This window comes from Lethenteron reissneri, chromosome 24 (genome assembly GCF_015708825.2).
Source record: "Lethenteron reissneri isolate LAM-NWPU_2019-01 chromosome 24, ASM1570882v1, whole genome shotgun sequence".
Lineage (NCBI taxonomy): Eukaryota > Metazoa > Chordata > Hyperoartia > Petromyzontiformes > Petromyzontidae > Lethenteron > Lethenteron reissneri.
In genome coordinates this window covers 13,426,470-13,446,337 of record NC_083802.1, presented here as the reverse complement: position 1 = coordinate 13,446,337, position 19,868 = coordinate 13,426,470, and the positions used below count along the sequence as shown (strand labels likewise).

General features: G+C 54.5%; 1 protein-coding gene across 3 annotated transcripts in view; it reads right to left on the bottom strand.

Annotated features, from left to right (window-relative positions):
* The window catches only part of MAP2K5 (mitogen-activated protein kinase kinase 5), a 119,878-nt gene that overhangs the window by 20,057 nt on the left and 79,953 nt on the right, over positions 1-19,868 (bottom strand). For 2 of the 3 annotated variants that reach the window (XM_061558346.1, XM_061558348.1), the window contains 4 exons: positions 18,007-18,036; positions 11,524-11,550; positions 11,019-11,051; positions 252-313 (listed from right to left, as the gene is read on the bottom strand). In XM_061558346.1, the coding sequence (XP_061414330.1) occupies positions 252-313; positions 11,019-11,051; positions 11,524-11,550; positions 18,007-18,036 (152 nt within the window). The remainder of the gene's footprint in view (positions 1-251; positions 314-11,018; positions 11,052-11,523; positions 11,551-18,006; positions 18,037-19,868) is intronic. The other variant, XM_061558347.1, reaches the window with a different exon arrangement.

Sequence of the window (19,868 nt, the reverse complement as noted above, 5' to 3'; positions counted from 1 at the left end):
GGCACCACCCTCCTGCACTGCGTACATCGCTAGGCGGTAGGCCAGTTTCTTGAATCGGCGGATCGACGCGTCATCACACCTTGCGTGGCTGGCGTTAGCGATGAGGGAAATGAAGAGGACGCAGGGAGGCGGAACAAGATGAGGAGCAGTAGAGGGAGAGGAAACGAGGAGGAGGAGGAGGGGGGGGGGGCGAAAATGATTCTCGGAGGAAGATCAACATCACCTCCCCACGGCGCGAAGGGCTCACTCACCACTGCGTGATGAAGTGCTCGAAGGGGGCGCAGAACTGTCCCGCCGGTAGCGTGGGAGGGTTCTGGTTTGTGGGGGGCGGGGAGGGTGGGGGGGGGTCACGGTTGGTGGTGGAGGGGGGGGGAATGAAGAAAAGACAAAGACATTCGTTAGCGGTGCAGAAAAATTAAACACTCGGTGGGAATTTGCTCATTCTCCTGTGCTGCTCCCATAGACTGGAACTCCCAACTCCCTTTCCCCCACCGGTCCATGCTGTTGACTCCAGCTCCCCCCTGTTCAACGTCCATGCTTAAGACCTTCCCTCTTTCTCTCGAGAAAACAAATATTCCCGCTGTTTCCGTCCAGCACCCTGAGATGCAATCGCATTTAGATGCTGCGCAAATCACCACTGCGTCGCACAACTAAAGGCCCAGAACACCGCGAATCGTGAATGTGTGGGCAACACACGCACAAGGGCAAAGATCCCACCGTGTTGCCTTTAACAAGCTGCTGTGGCAAGTGCTGCTAGCGAGCACCTATTAAGGCCGGGCAGGTCACAAGAGCGAGTGGCATTGCCAGCACCACGCACGGCCGTCTTCATCTCCCTGGTGATAATCGTCGCGCATCGCACCAAGTACTCATTTAAGGCGGAGCCGACCTAGCGGAGGTGCGAGGCCTGGTTCGGATAACACTCGCCAACGATCTCATCCGTCGCCAGGTATCTAATCCAGATCGCAGCGTGCGCCATCGTTCCCACGTCCCTCCACCCCATGACCAATTCACCACGCGCGTTAGGTACCCGTGTCGCGTTGCTGCGGCGTTTAAAAAGCACGGCAGAGAATTCTCGTCGGGAGAAAGAAAAGAAACCTGAAAAATGTGCACGTCACCACGGAACAAAAAAAACTTTGCGGAACAAAGCTTTTTTGTGACGCGTGGCATGGGTGGGAAGGGTTGGAGGGGAGGGAGGGAGGGAAGGGGATGGGAGAGGCACGCACACATCGTACCAACTGCAAGGCTCTTCGGCCAGTGGGCTCGTGCGTGCGTTTATTCCGCGACGGAGCGACGAGTGAATTAGATGCGGGACCCCGCGCGTCCTCTCCCTGCTGACCCGCGCTCTGTCCGCTCTTGCAGGGCGTGCGCAGGAGGAGTTTTATGTCTTTGTAATTAACAAAAGACAAGCGTTCCAATCTCATGCGGCTCTGCGCTGCTGAAACCGCTTAAACGAGCGATACATCATCGCGTGCACCGCTCAGAAAGCGCCCCGGGGCAAAACGTAAAAAAGTCTTTTGGAAAATCTATGTGCGCCGTTTGAAGGAAGCAGAGTGGCGCATCAATCAAGCGGCGGCGACTAAATCGATCGTGGAAAAACGTATTTAAAGTACAACCATTTGTTTTCGTCAAAATTACATTTCTGCAACTCCGCTAAAAGAGGCAGCATTAGGCGGAGGCGTTTTCCGTCGCCTCGCGGTAGCATGGTGGGGGGGTGTGGGGGGGGGGGGTATTTCCCATGCAAAACAGGGCCGTGCCATTATCCGTCACGGGGGCAGAATGTTACGAAGCTGCTCGGGAGATAATAGCGTCCATTACGAACAAGCGAGCAACACTTGGGAGGGCACGGCGGAAATATTGGAACATTAATCCCTCAACACTGCGGGGCTCGCGCGCCTTCCGCGCCCGACTTCTCGATTTCGCTTACAGCGTCGCGAGGGGTGCGTGGCGGGCGAGGTAGTTACTTTGCGCAATTAGCGAGCGTGCAGCGAACACTCCCACCCCCCCCCCCTTTACCCCCACCCATCATTCCATCCCCCGGCCCCCCCCCTCCCCCACCACCACTCTTCTGCCCCCTAGACCCCAAGCGATCGTGCGAGCATCTCCCACGGCTGGAATTTGCCGAGTCTGACGCCGCACGGCACGTCGGGCTGTGGAGGAGGAGGAGGAGGCGGCGAAGGCACAAGAAATGGAGCTTCCGCTGTGATTAGTAAACACACATGTCATTGCCTTTGCCAATTAGCACTCCCAATTATCAGCGAAACGAGATCAGTAATTACACACGCGCGCGCACACACACGCGCACGTGCGAGAGCCTCGCTCGCAGTAAACGCCGTTTAGCGAGTCTCGCTTTCCCATCGGATACCAAGTTGCGACGTGTGGCGCTCGTCACGATATTGCCACCGTAGCGTAAGGTAGCTCCACTGTCAAATAACATTCGCATCTCTGAAGAGACGGTTGGGATGGCTGAGACGGTAAAGTCCCTGTGTTCGAAGTAAACTGGAACCGTTGAAACCTGGGGCCTGAGCTTCCAGGTAGCAGCTAAGCCCAGGCCTCCGTCGGGAAACACACAATCCTTTGCGACATTCCGCAGCCTAACCCACACATCGATTACAAATCCCAGTCTTGGCGACGAAAACCTAGCACGCGTTGTATTTTGCCCTCCCGGCCTTCTGGCCTTGCAGAATTGTGATAATGAGCAGAATTTTTTTTCACGTGCAAAGTGTGGATGGGATTTTGACCATTTGGGGCTAACCGGCACAGTTAGGACTCGATTACACAAATATTTCTGGCTTCTCGGATGTTATTGGTGAGAGGACTCCCGTTCGCATCACATTGCTCTGCTATCTAAACGAGGGCTTTCAAAATTTTATTTAACATAAAATACTACGCGAATTGAACAGTAAAGTTGGTACAAAGCCCTATCACAATTAAAAAGAAATGTTTTTTATTAGGAAATGTCACTGAAAGCAAACTTGTGCTTTGCAGTTTGCCTGCAGAGGTATATCTCTACAACGAGCGACCACCAGGAGATTCCTACACGAACAACACTCTGCAAGAGGCTGACGGTACAACCAAAATCTTAAGGGCATGCGCCGATGTTCCAGCCGTGTGGGAGGAGGCAGCACAGAAAGTAGGTAGGCGATACTCTACAAGGCTGATTCACATCTCGATGTATTTGATGAAACGGCCGCAAACAGCATCACCATCTCGGCGAATTTCCATGTTCTTGGTGACGGAAACATCGGCACGGCATTCCCTAAAAATCGGACGAGTATTCTGTGATGCGTGAAATGGGTCCTGCCACTTATAGGATGTCTACCCCGGACCGGGAAGGGGAGCACGGGGTACATTGGGAGGCACGCGGCGGTCAACGCAGGCAAAGCGATGGAGTTGGGATCTTGGGACATGGGGGAGGGTGAAGGAAAAGGTGGAGGGGTAGCACGGGGCAGCAGTGAGCGCACATATGAGTCCAGCAAAGAGGAGCAGGGACAAACATGGGCCAGTGCTGCTTGAGAGACCCACGTGACGGCACAGAGGGGAACATAGGGCAGCACAGGGGCAGACAATGAACGACAGAGGATTGAACAGCATGGGATGGCGCGGTAGCGGGGGGGGGGGCGGGGGGGGCGAGCGGGGGGAGTGATAACATCGGGCAACACTGGGGGGACCATGGGGCAGCACCGTTGTGGGGGGCGGGTGTGTGGCGACGTGGGGGGGGGGGGGGCACGAGACTCAGGGCGCCGCACAGACGCCGGCCCGTGCTGCGTGAGTAATGATCTGCGCAGCGAGGTCAACCCATTACAACCGGAACCGTTTAATTATTAATTACCATCCCCCCCACCTCCGCCTTCCATCCAACCCCCCCCCCTTCCATCTCGTAACCCCCCACCATGCACTGCCCCCCCCCCCCAGCTCTCACCGCATCCCAAGCCAAAGCGACCGTCATCAGACAACGGAGAAACGCCCCGAGTTTTAGTGGGTGACCGGGGCCAGTCCTCACCACTTAGGCCGTGAACACTCCGGGAGAGGGGAATCCGTGGGGAGGCGGGCGCAGGAGAATGGAGGAGGACGAGGACAGCAGAAGGCCGGCGGGGGGGTGGGATGGGGGGGGGCACCGATCGGGGCAGTAGTGTCACATGCTGAGCGTGAGCGGCGACACGCGCACGCTCGCCCACAAACCCGACGCAAGCACACGCAAAGTAACTTCAGGAGTTGCCGTTTGTTGTTTGTTGTGGGCCACTTGGCGTATGCCGGGCCTTTGGGGCTGCGTTTTCACAAAGGGCGATATTTTTTGTTTGTTGAATTTCAAACGCGCGCGGGGACGATGGGCAGACTCGTGGGGGGCATTGGTGTCATGGAGAGGAGAGGCTGCTGTGGATGAGACCCATCTGCACCCCCCCCCCGCCCAGACTCTTTCCTCCCTCCCTCCCCTGGCTGACAAGGAGCCAATGCCTGAAACGTTAACCCACTACAGTGCGTATTTGTTACCGAGCAAGTGCTCATGGCAACAGCGGAGGTGAAGGGGGGGGGGGGCACTGCCGTCGTGGTTAAGCAACAAGTTTATGATCATAAGCAGCAGCCAGGGTCGATCCACTGCTGGAGCAGTTGCCATTCTTCGAGGCCCTTGCGATGCGAAAGCTCATCTTGCTGTCGCCAGACGAGCCTAATCTATTCATTTATCGCTCCATCTCTGGGGCGGACGCCTTCCGTCCTGTCCCTACCCCAGAGCCATTCCCTCCTTCGGCTGTACACTCTGCTGTTGGCCTCGACTGCCGGCCGTCGTGCCTTCTAGCGCCGTGTCGTGCCCAGGTCAGTCGATCGATCGATTGATCAATCGGAGTTGCGAGGGCATCGACGGGGGCCGTCGTGCCCGTAGCGGACGACGAGCGGCCCTCATGGTAACGGCGAACGTCGCTGTGGGCCGCGTCCGGTTCCACGCCGCTGTCTCGGCAGCGCCGTTTTCCCTGCCCAAGCACCACGGCGCTATTCCACGGGGTCCCTAACTCGCGGCCGTTCCCTCGTCCGCGTGTTCCTCCGTCTCTCTCTTGCCTCTCGGCGTAATTCTCTACGCCGAGCTGCCTTCGCCTGGCCACCAGATCCGAATGGGAATATTCATACATACCGGAAGAACCCGAATAGCTATAAAGCTCATTTTTCACGCGTGTCCAGGAGATCGATTCAGTGCTCGGAGAAACCCAGTTGCTGTACTGAGCCTCGCCAAGCGTCACCCCTCCCCCCCCCCGCACCTCGAGGCGCCGCCTCACCGCTCGGCAGACGGGAGGCTCGGAGGCATGGAGACGCACGAAGGCTTCCCATCCCCGGGTGATCCACCGACTCCAGCTCCCAGGCCGAGCCCCGTTCACTTACTTAAGCGCGTTAACGAGCCACGCACGTTTCCCGTCGCTCCATTAAACAGGAAATCGTTATGTGACCGACGCGCGGATTCCCGGGGAATTAGATAAAGGTGGCCTCAATGTTGCTCTTTTTATTTGGCACTTTAATGGCGTCAGCTAAATTATTAACACGCGTCAGGCGTGAGAAGCATGGCCAATGAGGCCGGCGGAGCGGAGGGGCTCGCGCTCCTCGACGCTGCGGCGGATAAACAAACATCGTCACTGCCGACGACGAACGAACGCCCCGTCGCAACCCGCCGCCACTCGTCGATCCACTGCTAGGCGAGGGCCTTCCAGCGCCGCGTCAAGACGTGGGAGCTGCTCGACCAAAAATCTGTCGCGCCGGTCGGGTGCGGGTTCGGGAAAAGGTTTGGGGGGGCGGGGGGGGGGGGGTCACGAAGGACAGGTTCAGAAATATATCGCTCGACTGCGATCTTCGCTGCGGGTGAGAGTTAAACTCGGGTCATCAGGTCACCCGGGTTTGTTGTGCAAGTGCGCTAACTGCTGTGCCACCGCTCTCCACTCAAACACACACATACAGATTTTAAATACGCTCTAACACACGTGCACATACACATATATACATACGTGGATACACATACAAAATCAAACTCAAACATCCACGGTGCAGCCTACATAGTCTGCCGCGATCAGCTCATGAGGCATACGCGCACACACCCCCACATAGGCAGGCTGAACAACAAGGATCCCCCGTGTAACCTTATGGACTTTTGTCGAAAGTGCTGTCACCAAGCGCCTACAAAGGCCATTAAAGGCAAAGATCCCCCCGTGTAGCCTTAACAGACTGTTGGGGCAAGTGCTGTTAGCGAGTAGCACCTATGAAGGCCGGCACGGCACACGAGGGGGTGGGTGGTCAGCACCACGCCCGGCCGCCTTTGTCTCCCCCAGTGGCGATGTATACACACCGCACAAGGTACTAATTTTAAGGCTAAGTCGACCTCGGGGAGGCCCAGAACTGGTACAAATAATCGTCACTGGTGTTGGCCATGAGCGGGAATCTAACTCGGGTCGCCGGGTTCGTAGCGCAACGCGCTAACCGCTACAACTACCGCTCCCCAACAAAGGCACTCACACAGGCACTCGCGTACGCACTCGATCTCGGCACGATCCACTAACCCCATCAACGCGTGAGCGTCGGGACTACGTATAAACCACCACGGCAGCGCTGACAAAAAAACAGAAATAAACCGTCCCTTCCCGATTGTCACTCTGGCCAACACAACGCTAAAAGCCATCGCTGTTTACACGTCCAGGGTGGCAGGCTCCGTATTTCTCCGCGCTAGCTTTAATTACGGTGGCTCCCCTGGAAAACGGTGTGGAGGGGAAACTGCTCCCCAGCCGCTCGGCTCCTCTCGCCGATAGCGGTCATTCGTCCCCGCAGCGGTCGATCGCCTCTCTAGCCCCGGGACAGAGAGCGGTCGGACAGCACGGCACGGGCAGGGCCTCCCCCCCCCCGCTCCATAAATAATCAAACAATCTGAGCCTCCGCGACTCTCGCGGGTGCCATTCGCAGGGCCGCCGCCGTCGCAGCCACCGCGGGCGCTCGCAGAAACAAGTCGCGAGTTGTCGAGAGTTTATCCGCCGTGCAGCACGTGGGCGGGCGCCAGGCCCGAGGAGGGAGCAGTCATGGATTTTCGTTCTTTTAATCTGGTGGGGCGGCGGGGGCAGTGGTTTTATATGCCTGTACCGCAGCTACACGTGCGCGGCGAGCGGACGCGTGGATGCTGCCGTGGGGTTAACGGCGAGAACGCTGGAATCCGATGTGTAGATCGGCCGCTGCCCGGAAAATATTTTAAAATATTCCCGGAGCCGCCACGCCGCGAAAACTACTAAACTAAGACTAAACATTTTTTCCTTTACCAAGTAAGGCCCACTGAGCTGTATGGTTCTCTTTCAGAAGTGACCTGGCCACAAATGACAGCTCAACGAAGTGCCTTATCATGCGGAAGTTTAGAGCAGCCAAACATACTCTAAACGCACGTTGATTCTAAACGTGGAGAGAAAATTCAAAGGACCTAGAGAAAAATCCACACGACCACGGGGAGAGACACACACATTCCCCAGATATACAGGCATTGTCAGGGTCAGGATAGAACCCACGACCTCCTGCATACTAGGCGAGGTCATTAACATCTCGCCACCATGGCACCCCATCCAGCACCACCTCTCTTGCCTGCTAGGTCAAACTCGCAGCGGCTTTTGGCTGGCCCATCGAACAAAGACGCTCACGTCATTACGCACTTTCGGATGCGCTTCTGCGGCCATCTGGAATACTCTTCCTTTAGATATTAGGAAGGCACTGGAGCTATGCACAATCTAGATTGAAAACTCATTTCTTTCTAACTGCTTTTTCGTGTTTAGTTTGTTGTCCTTCCCCCGCACCTCCGTTTAGCACGGTTGGCTACGTACGGTGCAAAAGAAGTAATTTGCCACCTAACTTTGGTTTCCCTGCGAAATGTCAAATATTCGTCGAGAAATTAGGCCCCCCCATCCTTCACATCGAAGCGCGCACCTAACCATGTTCCGCTCACGTCGATTAGGTGGCTGCCTCGGCATAACGGCTCGCGCGGGAGGACTTGCAGATCCCGAAAGTTGCCGGTTGCATCTGATCTCCCGGTGAAGTCGTTGAAACAATCAGCAAATTTCTTAAATCTACCACATTCATCGGCTACACACCACAGCCAAGGCCATCAGGAAGTCGGTTACAAGCGGTGGAGTAATTTGTGCGTACTCCCGGCTCTTCCAAAATATCTGGCAAGCATGGAAGTGTAGGCAAAAACACCCTCTAGCGGATGCCATTTCCGTCAACAATGGTACGAGCAAGCAAGTGCAGGGCTCCACCTTTTTGCCTTCAACGCACGTAGCGCGCACGCGCTCCTCCTGTCCTCGTTTTTAGACGACGCCAGACCAGACGCCGAGACGCAGGCCGCGGTGCCGTCGATGCGGGGTTATGCCCGGCTTCAACGGCGGGCCCGGCGGAGAGAGGCATATAAGTCGTGTCAATTCCCAGGAATGGACTTCTCGGCGGTGCCCAAAGCATACGATCCCCGCTGTATGACGTCGCGCGCTCGGCACCGCGCGCCGTTCAGGAAACGCTCACGCGAGCAAGCGGCGGCTCTTGCCCCCCACGGCCGCTTTCGTCAGAGAGACGGAACCCGCAACCTTCTTCGGCAGAGATGCAGAAGAGAGACAAAGGTGCCCCCACTTACCCCTATTAGACTCTGGAAGCGAGCGTCTATTCAGGCCGGAGCAATGCGCCTTCGTCTCTCCGCGGTTTGTTGTTGGTGCATCGCACAACGTAACCGCGTCCGGGCGGAGCTGACCTAAGGAAGGCTCGGTGGAAGTTCGGAAACCAGTTTCCGCCGAGGACAGCAGCTGAACCCAGGTCACCGGGAATGTAGTGCCGTGCACAAACTACTAGAGCTGTCGCGGAGCTCACGGGGCACCCGATCCGTGTCTGTACGCACGTACGTTGAACTTCTTTCGCACCATACGTAAGCCGACCGCGCTAATCGGAGGTGCGGGGGAAGGACAAAAAAATGAACACAATCGCATCGTTTGTGTTTACACTGAAATAACCGACGGCCGCTTCGTCAATCCACTGCTGGATGAAGGCCTCCACGCACGGTGTCGTCACGGGGGTTGTGTGACCACACTTCATCACATTGGTCAGCGAGGGTTGGCGAAGAGAGGGGCGCAGAAACACCACTGCAGAGAATACCGGCTGTTAACGTTGGTCTTAACCAGGAATAGAACTCAGGTTGCCAGGTTCATAGCGCAGCGTGCTCACCACCGCTACTCCCTATGTGTGTTTCATCATCACAATCATCGTCACCAGTTATGATCTATCGACTGCTGCGTTTCTTGTTAAACATCTGCAAGTGAGTGCAAAATAGAATATTAATTATGAGACAATGTATGTTTGGATCAGCATTCATCTTAAAGATGTTCAGTTCAAATCGATTGGATTACATCCTGACCAAATGATTGGACCATCTTTGAAAGTGTTTTGATCAACTTTCCTTTTCGGTTGTTAGTTAACAGGGTTTGACAGTGAGCACGATCTGTCAATCGCAATGTATTAATGCCAACATCAAATCAAATTTACTAAACAATAAAAACTGACCAGATCAGTGTGGCGTCGAACGAGGTTCAGATCTCCTCTGACTGCGTGCGATGGGACCCATTCTGACCGAGGCCGTGTAACACTCCTCATTACGTCGCCACGAAGCCAGAAACCTCAGTGTGATTCCTAACCACTAATAACATCAGTGGCGAGTTACATCACGATCGTACGGGGGCCCTCCTCTTCTTGGGTTTTTTCGGTAAAGTCACGTAGGTAAAAGATAAAAATTAATAAAATAAAAATAAAATAAAAATCACGACGTTTTTTTTACTTTTATTAATTAGAATTTTTTACCTACACTGTGACTTTACCGAAAAAACCCCAAGAATATGAATCCTTGCAGTCACGGGGGCCCTCCTCTTCGCCAACTCACGCCGACCAGCGTGGTGAAGTATGGTCCAACAACTCCTACGACCCGCTCGGCGTGTGGAAGGCCTTCATCCAGCAGTGGCTTGACATGTGGCTGTACGTTATTTATGACTGCTACCGCTGCGTGTGTGCGTGCGTGCGTACGAGCGTGCACACCAAGTCCGAGAGCGATGATTTATATGAACCCCCCCCCTCCCCCCCCGCATTTGTCCTGTACGAGGGGCCCCGACGTTGCTGGGCTAGCGCGCGATCGCGCACCCCGCATTTCAGACACAAAACTCCGCCAAAGAGCGATGTTGCGGCAAAAACACGTGGCCATCCATCACGTTCTCCCAGCGTCATTAAGCAGGGGCCGGGGTGAAAGGAAACGTATTTCTTTTCTCGCTCATTCGCTCCCCCCCAACCCCACCCCTCAGCCCCCCCCCACCCCATCTCTCTCTCTCTCTCTCCCTTCTCCCGCCCGAGCCTTCCTGTGCTCTCTTCATTAACTGTTTCTTAATGGACTGTCTGACCTCAAAATACTGCTTGTCAACTCGAAAATGGCCCGCAGCCACGGGGGCGAGCGCGCACCGCCCACCGTTAGCGACGGATGCCGAGCCCCCGATCGGCCGCGTGCCGGGGCGCTTCCGCGCAAACACGCGGCGCGGCGCATCTTCTTTACAGCTCGGCGAGCGGCCGTTAAAACCCTCGCCGGCCGACCCACCGGCTTAATTTCAAGCCCGCCGCTGGGGCAGCGAACGACCGTCCGTCCGACCGCCCAACCGTCCGTCCATCCGTCCGTCCGTCCGTCGGTTCCCCGCGATCGTGACCCGGCGCTTCGCCGCGCTTGCTTCAAGCGCGAGATTTTACTTTAATTGGGAGTACGCGTAACCCCACGTAGGCGGCGAGTTAGTTCATTTTCGCCAGGACGCGGCGAGGGGGCTTGCGCAGAAAAGTCGAATTTCTTTGCGGTAACAAAAAATGCAGCGTTTTGATCGTGCCCAGAGTTTTGTGTAACGCTCCGTGCGGCGGCGATGAGGGAACCGCCCGGGCGGTGTTTGTGCGGAGTCGGTAAATACCGGCGGGTTACCGGTGGCAAACACCGGTGGGTTACCGGCACGCAGACTCACCTCAACCACAATGCATTGCAGCAGCTGCAACGGCTGCGGAATAGAGGCATAAAAATAAAACATCAGGGCGGACGACGGGAGAGAGGGCCAGGTTACAAAAACAGAATATAAAACGATCAATGAACAGGATTTAGTGGCTGCGTGGTGACATCATTAAAGATTACAGAGCTGGGATAGTGTAAAATCCAATCAGCAGAATTAATCAAAATTTCATCCCCGCACATTTTTTACCCCGGAGTATGAAACCCGCGCCCCATTTAGCAGAGACGTAATGATCACTTCTGGGCGTAACACCCCGTTGTTCAATAAAACTGTAACCGCCATGCAATTCCTCCCAGAAACGCTCGCCCGTTTAAGGCTGGGCATTCAGGCATGCTAACGAATCGCCAACGGGTGTGGGAAATTGAGATTTTTAAATTTCATTATTTATTTCCTTTTTTTTTTGTATATATAAAGCAACACACACACACACAAGGAATGTACAACATGGCATCGAGATCCTTACCATTAATGAACCCTGATTCTTCTGGATCTGGAAATAACCGTGTGGAACGGGAACAAAGTGTGAAAGAGAAGAGACGATTAGCGATTGAACAGAGCGGCGCAAGCAGACAACAACAACAACCGCGGCCAGCTCTCGTTTATTCGCTGGCGCGGGTCATACACCTGTGCAGCGGGGCAAAACACTGGCTTTGTACCAACAACAATAACAACAACAACATGAAAAACGCCGCTGAAGAAGGATTTACAATTTCGGCTTAATCAGAATCGTTATTCTTCCTGGAGAAATCCGATGATCCACGAAGCTCTTCTCCTCCACGGTACGTCCGCTCGGGGCGGGCCCATCAAAGTCTGGCAGCGGGAAGAGTTCGGGGGGAGGAGGAACGCGGGGAGTGGCGAGCGTTGGGGCAGGAACCGGAGCGAGGCTACTGCTGCTGCGGTTGCTGCGGTTGCTGCGGTTGCTGCGGTGTGCGCGCGAGGGTGACAGGTGTGAGGAAGAGGTGGCACAACAAAGCACCGGGACGAGACAGATGGGACGGGGGGGGGGGGGGGGGGAAGGGGACGCGCAAACAAGCAACAGCCGAGAGGCTTGGGAGCCAGAGAGCGAGCGAGCGAGCGAGGGAGGGAGATGGGAGAGAGTGCGAGAGAGAGAAAGCGGCAGGAGGGGGAGGAGGGTGAAGAAGAGGCAAAGCTCACCCATTACCCGGCCGCTCCAGGCCACACACAGGCATATGTTAAGCCCATTTACATAATGAAAACACACAAATGTTTATCGCTCTTTACCCGCCACGCAGTGAGGGGCGGGGAAGGGGGGGGGTCGGGCAGGACGAATCCGCGAGAAATACGACGTGCGGGATAATCAGATGCATCACGGAACACGGCATGAGCGGCAGGGAGCTTGAGATGGGGCTGGCGGTGGGGGGGGGGAGGGGGGGGCGGCTAAGAGTGGTGGGGGGCGAGGGGGGCGGAGGGGGATTGATGGGGGGGCACGTCCGCGCCCCCACGGCAAATTGAACCGTAACGAGCGCTACTCTGGCGTCTGCAACGCGAGAAGATGTGCGACGGGCGGAGAGCGAGCGAGGGATTATCGCGCGGCGGAGAAAAAACTTCCCGTGGCGTCGTCGAGAGGGAGGGAGGGAGGGCTTGAGAGGGGACCAATAAAGAGACGTGGATAAAAAACTAAATTTGCAAACAAAAACTAAGTTAAATGCCATAGCCATCTGTCACGTACCGCTCTTTGTGAGCGGAATTAGGGGCTGCGCGGTGGTGTAGAGGTGGGCGCTGGCAGAGGTGGGCGTGGGTCTCGCGTGAGCCGTGAGAACCTTCAGCCAGCCCTGGATAGATGGTGGCCGACGATGCCGGTGCCAGGAGAAACGCTGCGCAGGACGCCGATGAACCTCAAATGAAACTGGCAGCCGGTCGCTGTCGTTACCGGCAATCAGCTCGCGGCGCAAATGTCACCAATTGGCGTTTGGGAGTCGCGCGACACAGACATGAAATCCCGCATTTGGGCTGCAGGTGAGCTGAACAAACTCCAACTGCTAAGGGTGCACGTTTTCTACGTTGGAATTACGAGGTGAAATTTTCTATAGCTTTTCTGCAGTTTTATGCTATCAATCATAATACTTGATAATAGCCATTACTCAGCTATTGATTAGCCTCGCAAAGTACCAAGGTGTTTTTTTTTCCAGGAGGGTCCTATAAAAAAATATATATTCGGCACACTCTGCACTTGCATCACATTTCTCTTTAAAGAATAACAAAACAGGTCTGATCACATTTGCCCACACAGTAGTTCTCGTGCTTATCTACCCTATGAAGATGATGGGCCGAGTCAACCCCCCCCCCGCAAACCAGGGTTTGAACTCGGACTTGCAAGCCGCTCGCTCTCGGGCTGAGCCACCAGGCCGGTGAATTTATAGCGCTTTGTCTTTTTCTCCTTTGAATGGGGGTCACACAGAAAAACGTGAAACTAGGCCAAGAGAGGGAAATGTAATGCAGGCCAAGCACGGAATCCTGCATACATGCACCTTTCACAAATCATGCATGGCGTGACATTTTTTGTGCCTCTTACTATGGTTCAGTCAGTTTAATAAACGCTTTGCTTTTTTTCGGCTTGACTTAAACTTAAAGAGTTTCCACAGCATTCGAACAAAGAAAAAAAAACACAAATACCAGGCGAGAATAAACAAACACGCTGAGGTAAAGGGCACGATCGCACGGGCGCAGGAATTTTACCTACATACGAATATATAAAGACAAATATTCCCCGTGTAGCCTCAACGTACTTTTGGGGCAAGTGTCGACAGCGAGCACCTATGAAGGCCGGCACTGTGGCACACGAGGGGGTGGGTGGCCAGCACCACGCCCGGCCGCCTTTGTCTCCTGAGTGGCGATGTTTGCACACCGCACCAGGTACTCATTTGAGGCTGAGTCGACCTAGGGAAGGCCCAGGACCGGTGCAGATAATCAGCACCGGTGTTGGGGGTGAGTGGGAATCGGGTTCGAAGCGCAGCGGCATTAACCGCTGCTCCCCACAAACACGTGTACACATACGTACACGCACACACGCACAACGCCCGACACCAGCGGAACAGCCGGCAGTTTCCCCATGGTAGCAGCAGCAGCACCGGCAGCACCAGTGGCAAACAAGGACAGGGCCAAGGTGGTCGCCAAGGTTCCTAGAGGTGGCTTCTCCCGTTGATAATGAGTGTGACGACGGTAGCACCAACCCCGTGCCGCTTCCCTTGATAAAATAATGAGAATGTATGAACCTTTGTCGATCCACTGCTGGATGAAGGCCTCACACCATGCCCTGGTTGGTCGCGATGGCTGTCTGGCCGTGCTTTAGCAGGACGGTCAGCGATTGTCGTTGAAGGGAGGGAGGGGGCGTGCCCAGGACCAGTTAAGATTTCCCTCGCCACTGGACCGTTAGCCGTTCGCTGGGAAGGTCGCAAATTTCGCTGCAAGGTGAACGAGCCACTTGCGCCACCGCCGGACAGAACAAATTCGTCGAACGACGCACGTTCGCGCGTTTTTTTTCCGTCTCTCAACACCAACTGCACATCGGTTGCGACTGTTGGCGTGATTTCGTCGTCACACAAAACTACGACCTTGAACCCGACCGACGTTTTAGGAACGGTTCAGAAAGACGGCACCTCAGAACTACTGCACGGCTCGCTTCAATCAGGCCCCTCTCACCCAACACTGGGCGGCGCTCAGTGTTGGGTAGTCCGGCTCGTGGCCAATCATCCAGGTTTAAACGTTATTCTGTCCCGTTGGGCAACGCGACATTAAGTGAAAACCCAGTTCAATATGTGCAGTTATTGGAGACCCTTCTGGGACCACTGACCAGCAGGCCACGGGAACCTTGTTTACTCTCTGCTGGCCACAGCTCAGAGTGGATGCCAGGAACTCAGCGGTGCGCAATTGTCATTCTGCCGTCGGTTAAATGCTTCAGTGTTGGGGAACCGCTCCGGAAAATGACGTCGCAGATCTACTTCGGAGGCCACTTCAGAGTGGCCCCTTCAATGCGCACGAGCGCAGCGCTGGCGACTGCTGAGCCAGCCAGCCGGCCACCTCCGCTGGCTCGTCACTGCTAAAGTCAAAGGTCAAATGTGCCTCCCTGCCGAGAACCACTAACGTGATCGCACGTGGGATTTTTGCTTCCTCCACGTCCAAGCCCCCCATGGTTTTTTTGTGGAGCGAGCGATTCTCCCCCATCCCCCCCACCCCACCCCCCCACTCGGGCCTCTCCTCCTTTCCGCTAACGAGGTTAATTACTACTGGCGGCCGAGAGAGCGGGGCTGCTCAGGTGGTTTTGGGCTTCGGCACAGCCGGAAAAAAAAGATCGTCCCTTTTATGTCCATATTGTAACGGAGACGGTTATTAACGGCCCGCGCGGCTTATTGCGGTTGCAATTTTCTCGGGAAGTCATCTCTCTGCCCCCCCCCCCCCCCTTTGGAATCATAATTATTGGGAAGTATTTAAAGCGAGGGGTGGGCTGGTGCACAGCATCTAATGAGGTTATTAAATATAGACTAATATGCATCATGCTGTTCCTGGCCTGAGCAGTGAGAACTTTTCATTTTGGCTGGCACTTAATGCTACGAAACTTTAATTATAATTTAGACTTAATTTAAGAGCCGTGTTAAAGGCGGGGTTGGTTGGTGGGGGCGGCGAGGAGGAGGGGTGATGGGGAGGTTACCCGGCGGGGGAGGGGGGGGGCGTGTGATTGGAGAAGAATGAAAACTCTACGAAAAGCAAATCATTACCATATTTGCTCCGCGCGTCATTTTCACATCTCGATGATTAAGACTGAACTTGGGAGTTTTAGTTGCGATTCGCGCCTGGACACCGTCGCTTCACGTTTTGTCGACGCAGGACGGAGGGGAGGAAATGAGATGAGGTGTAGGAATGGAGCGAGAGCGACGGGGGGCGGGGGGGGGGGGGGATCGACAGAGAGATGGCGACGGAGGAGACAAGAAGGGTGGGAGTAGAAGTCGGTGTGGGGGGGGAGGGCGCGGTACGGTGTGGTAAAGCGGTGACGGTGGTATTTGGCGTAGCGGTGGGGGGCACACGGAGGGAGAGGGGGTTGCGTAGCGGCGTAGTGGGTGGCGGTAGCCTCCGCTGCTCAGCAATCCCAGCATGCATCTGCAGTTCAGGCATAATCAGTGATGTCACACAGCTAAAGGTCAATCGAATCGCTAAGTAAAAAGGCCTACGACAGGTGGCCACTCACAGAACAGCGGGAGGATGGGATAAAAATGAGCATCGCCCCGTGTGAGCGAGAGGGAACAGGCGAGCGGAGCGGGCGGGCGAGCGAGCGAGCGAGCGCGTGAGCGCGCGAGCACGCGGCCGTGGCGCTTCACCAATCGGAGCGAGACCGGCCGAGAGATTGCGGTGCTGGGGGGGCGGGGGGGCACAGTGCCGAGGGGAGAGGGGAGGTTGCGGGAGGAAAGAAAGAAATAGGGGGCGAGATGGGGCGATCGTGAGGCGGGGGGGGGGAGAAGGGGATGTGAAAATGGTTGGGAGTTTGGGGGGAGGGGGGGGCTGCTGGGCAACAGAGAGAGAGAAAGAACACGGAGCCTGGGGTCTCTCGGAGCCCTTGCGCCGGTATGCGCGAGCGGTGGCAGATGTGACGGCTAAATTGTTTTTTTTTACAGTTGTTTGGGTTCCCAACGTGACCCATTTGTTACCGTCCCCCCCAGGTAAAGGCACCCCCCCCCCCAGACATATCATCTGGAGCGGCGTTACGTTACAGAGAGCAGGGGAAGAGACACCGCGCGCGCGCGCCTCGATAGTGCCGCGCGCTCTACGGGCAAAGACGGCGTGCAGGCGAGCGTGACGCCCCCCCCCCTCCCTGCCCCACCGTCACCACAATAAAATAAATAAAGACTTACAAAGCCGTGCGAAGCCAAAGCGTGCGCCGTGCAATTTAATTAAACTACAATTCGCAACTGATCTTTGGTAGAAGTTCTCAAACGAGAGACCTTCATTTTTAGACATGGGTCGAAATAATAGAATTATGCACCCTGTGTTTTATACTGCATCTAAATGTCTGACTATCTCTTACGGTGGTGACCTGAATGTTATGGGAAGCAATAATAGAGGTACAACAAGCCAGTGGCTCCCTCGAAGAGCGCTCAACATTAGGACAAAAGTCGGAAATCGATTTGACATGCCTGTGTGTGTGTGTACGTAGCATTGGCAACCCCCCGCCCCCCTCCCAATTTAACTGGAGACCGATGCGCTAAGTGCTGTTCGTGAACATCTATCAAGTCAAATGCAGCACAAAATAAGAGTGATGTGGTCAGCACCACACCCGGCTTGCCTTTGTCTCCGCATTGATAATGTTTGCGCACCACACCAGATATTCACTTTCGGCTTGGGAGATTCGGAACAGGTTTGAGTATTAAATTCCAGCGTGGTGCCGGTGTTGTACATCATGGGTATGAATTGAATCCAGGTCACTCGGACTACAGTACTACGCATTAACTGCAACACATGAAGATGAATAAAGATTCTGATTCAAACCCAGCTGGGTTTGTCTCCCCATTGCTCCTGTACATACATGACAACGGTGACTCATTAAGGGGCGAGTTGACCGAGGGGAGGCCCCGGACAGAGTCCGATACAGCCCATCACCGATGTTGCCCGCTGCGGGGAATCAAACCCAGGTCGCCGGGGTCACGGCTAACCACCACACCACCGACTCCAACGATCCCCAGGCAGCGTGCGATCGCTCGCACAATACCCTGTTTGGCAATTGTATTTAAAAGCAACAAAACGTCACTAATAAACAAAAGGCTTATCTTTTACATGGAGCAGAATATTAAATATGCCAGATGTGAAATCGCAGGGAATGTTTTTTCCTATTCCCTTTTTTTTGGGGGGGGTGGGGGGTGGGCAGCAGAGGGAAAGAGAGAGGGGGGCGGTGTCTGTGCTGCAGCAGCAGCTAATTTTCAGACATAATGAACAATCTTACCTGCGGGTACGGGAATCTCCCAAGAGCCAGCTAGAGAATGGATGAGAGGGAGGAGAGGGGTAACGGGGGAGGGAGAGAGAGAGACAGACAGAGAGCGAGAGCAGAGAACGGACAAAAAAAAAAACGAATTAACTTTTACATCTAATTACTACCGACAACGATTCTCCTTAAAACATTTAGGCCGGCGCGTAATTCAGTATCAAGCTTCAACACGAGAAAAAAAAACATCAGCCTCACTCAAAAGTCACGTCACGGGGCTTGTGAACGGGTAACCGTGGGGCGTAAATGCAAACAAATAGATAAATTCACAAAGCTATGCAATGAATCCTAACGAGCTGCAAGGTGAAAGGAAAAAGAAAATGCGCGCGGGTCTGGTGAGCCACCAACACCCCGCGCGTTGACCGGTGACGAATTCAAGGCAGTCGCAGCGAGGCGTTTAAAAGCCCAGAAAGCTGATGAGTGTTTTGCCCGTGATTAATTTTTGCACGGTAAGATGGATTAAATTCTACTCGGCCCGTAATCTGCTTACAGCTCTTTTGCCGCAGAGTTTGCCGTTTTCTGGAAACGATTTACGCGTGAAAATAACAATCGTCGTCATCATCTTCTTTGTTGAGTGCAAACGTCGCACCCACACCGCGAATTAAAACCTGTGCCGTTTGTTTAAATGTTCCGTTTTGTGGTGAGGATTATGATTAGACTGCATGGTAACAAGGACTGCAGCGTTTTATGAAGGGGAACATGGCAATGCGAGTGGTAGGGTGTTCAATGGGGGGGGGGGGTGCAATTATCTGGTTGAATCTTGCAAGCTAAGGCAGTGTTGAGTCCGGACAGGTTCCTTGAAGAGCGACCACCATGCATGGTTTTAAGGGGCTGCTGCAGCCACTACCTGGCGGGGCAGTGCATCCAAACCCATGGTTGTACTGTACTATACTCCCACATCCATGCTCCCTGCGTGCCACTGACTAGCGTGATGCAGCATGATCGAACGATCGCTAAGACCGACATAGCGTGGGAAGTGTTTAACCTAAACTGACTATTGGCATCATGCCAATGATATCCCCGTATAGCCTTGACAGATTTTTGGGGCACGTGCTATTAGCGGGCACCTTTGATGGTCAGCACGCCACACAAGAGGGCAGGTGGGCCAGCACCACGCCCGACCACCTCCGTCTCCCCAGTGACAAAGGCAAGCTGGGGAATCGTCAATGGTGTTGGCCACCAGCGGGAATCGAACTCAGTTGGGCGGGTTCGTAGCGCAGCGCGTGCTAACCGCTAAGAACTACCCACTCCACCACAGACATCGTACCACCACCGCTTCCTAAAACGCGCCACAAATACCCGCAACAATTTTGCGGAGCAAAAAATACTAAATACGGATGGATGAAAAAAAAGTCTTCCATTTTTACTTCATTTTGTAAAAAGAGCAAAAGATTTACACCGCGCGGGTTTTGTTTTTTCGGGGGGGGGGGGGGGGGGGCGGGCGGGCAAGGTGGAAACGTTTTGACAATTCAATCACGTGTGGCAATGGCTGCCCCCGACCAATCCAAGCTGCAACTTCAAATTCGTGTGACTGCATTAAATCTGGCATTATATATAAAACAATTTCATTAATCAAACATCTGTGAGTTTTAATAACGCATTTCGGCTCAATACATATTCATCAAGCCTGCCGCGGAACTTTCTCTAGTTGCGAGCTCGCCGGGTGCCATATGGCTTCACGGAGGAAAAACAACAGTCAAGCCTGCAATTAAATAGACCGCGGATTACGGGGATTCTTTTTTCCTCCCTTCTACTTTCAACACAGTCGGGGCAGACAATCTGCTGAAAAGAAATTAACGGTAAAATATGAAGACATACGTATG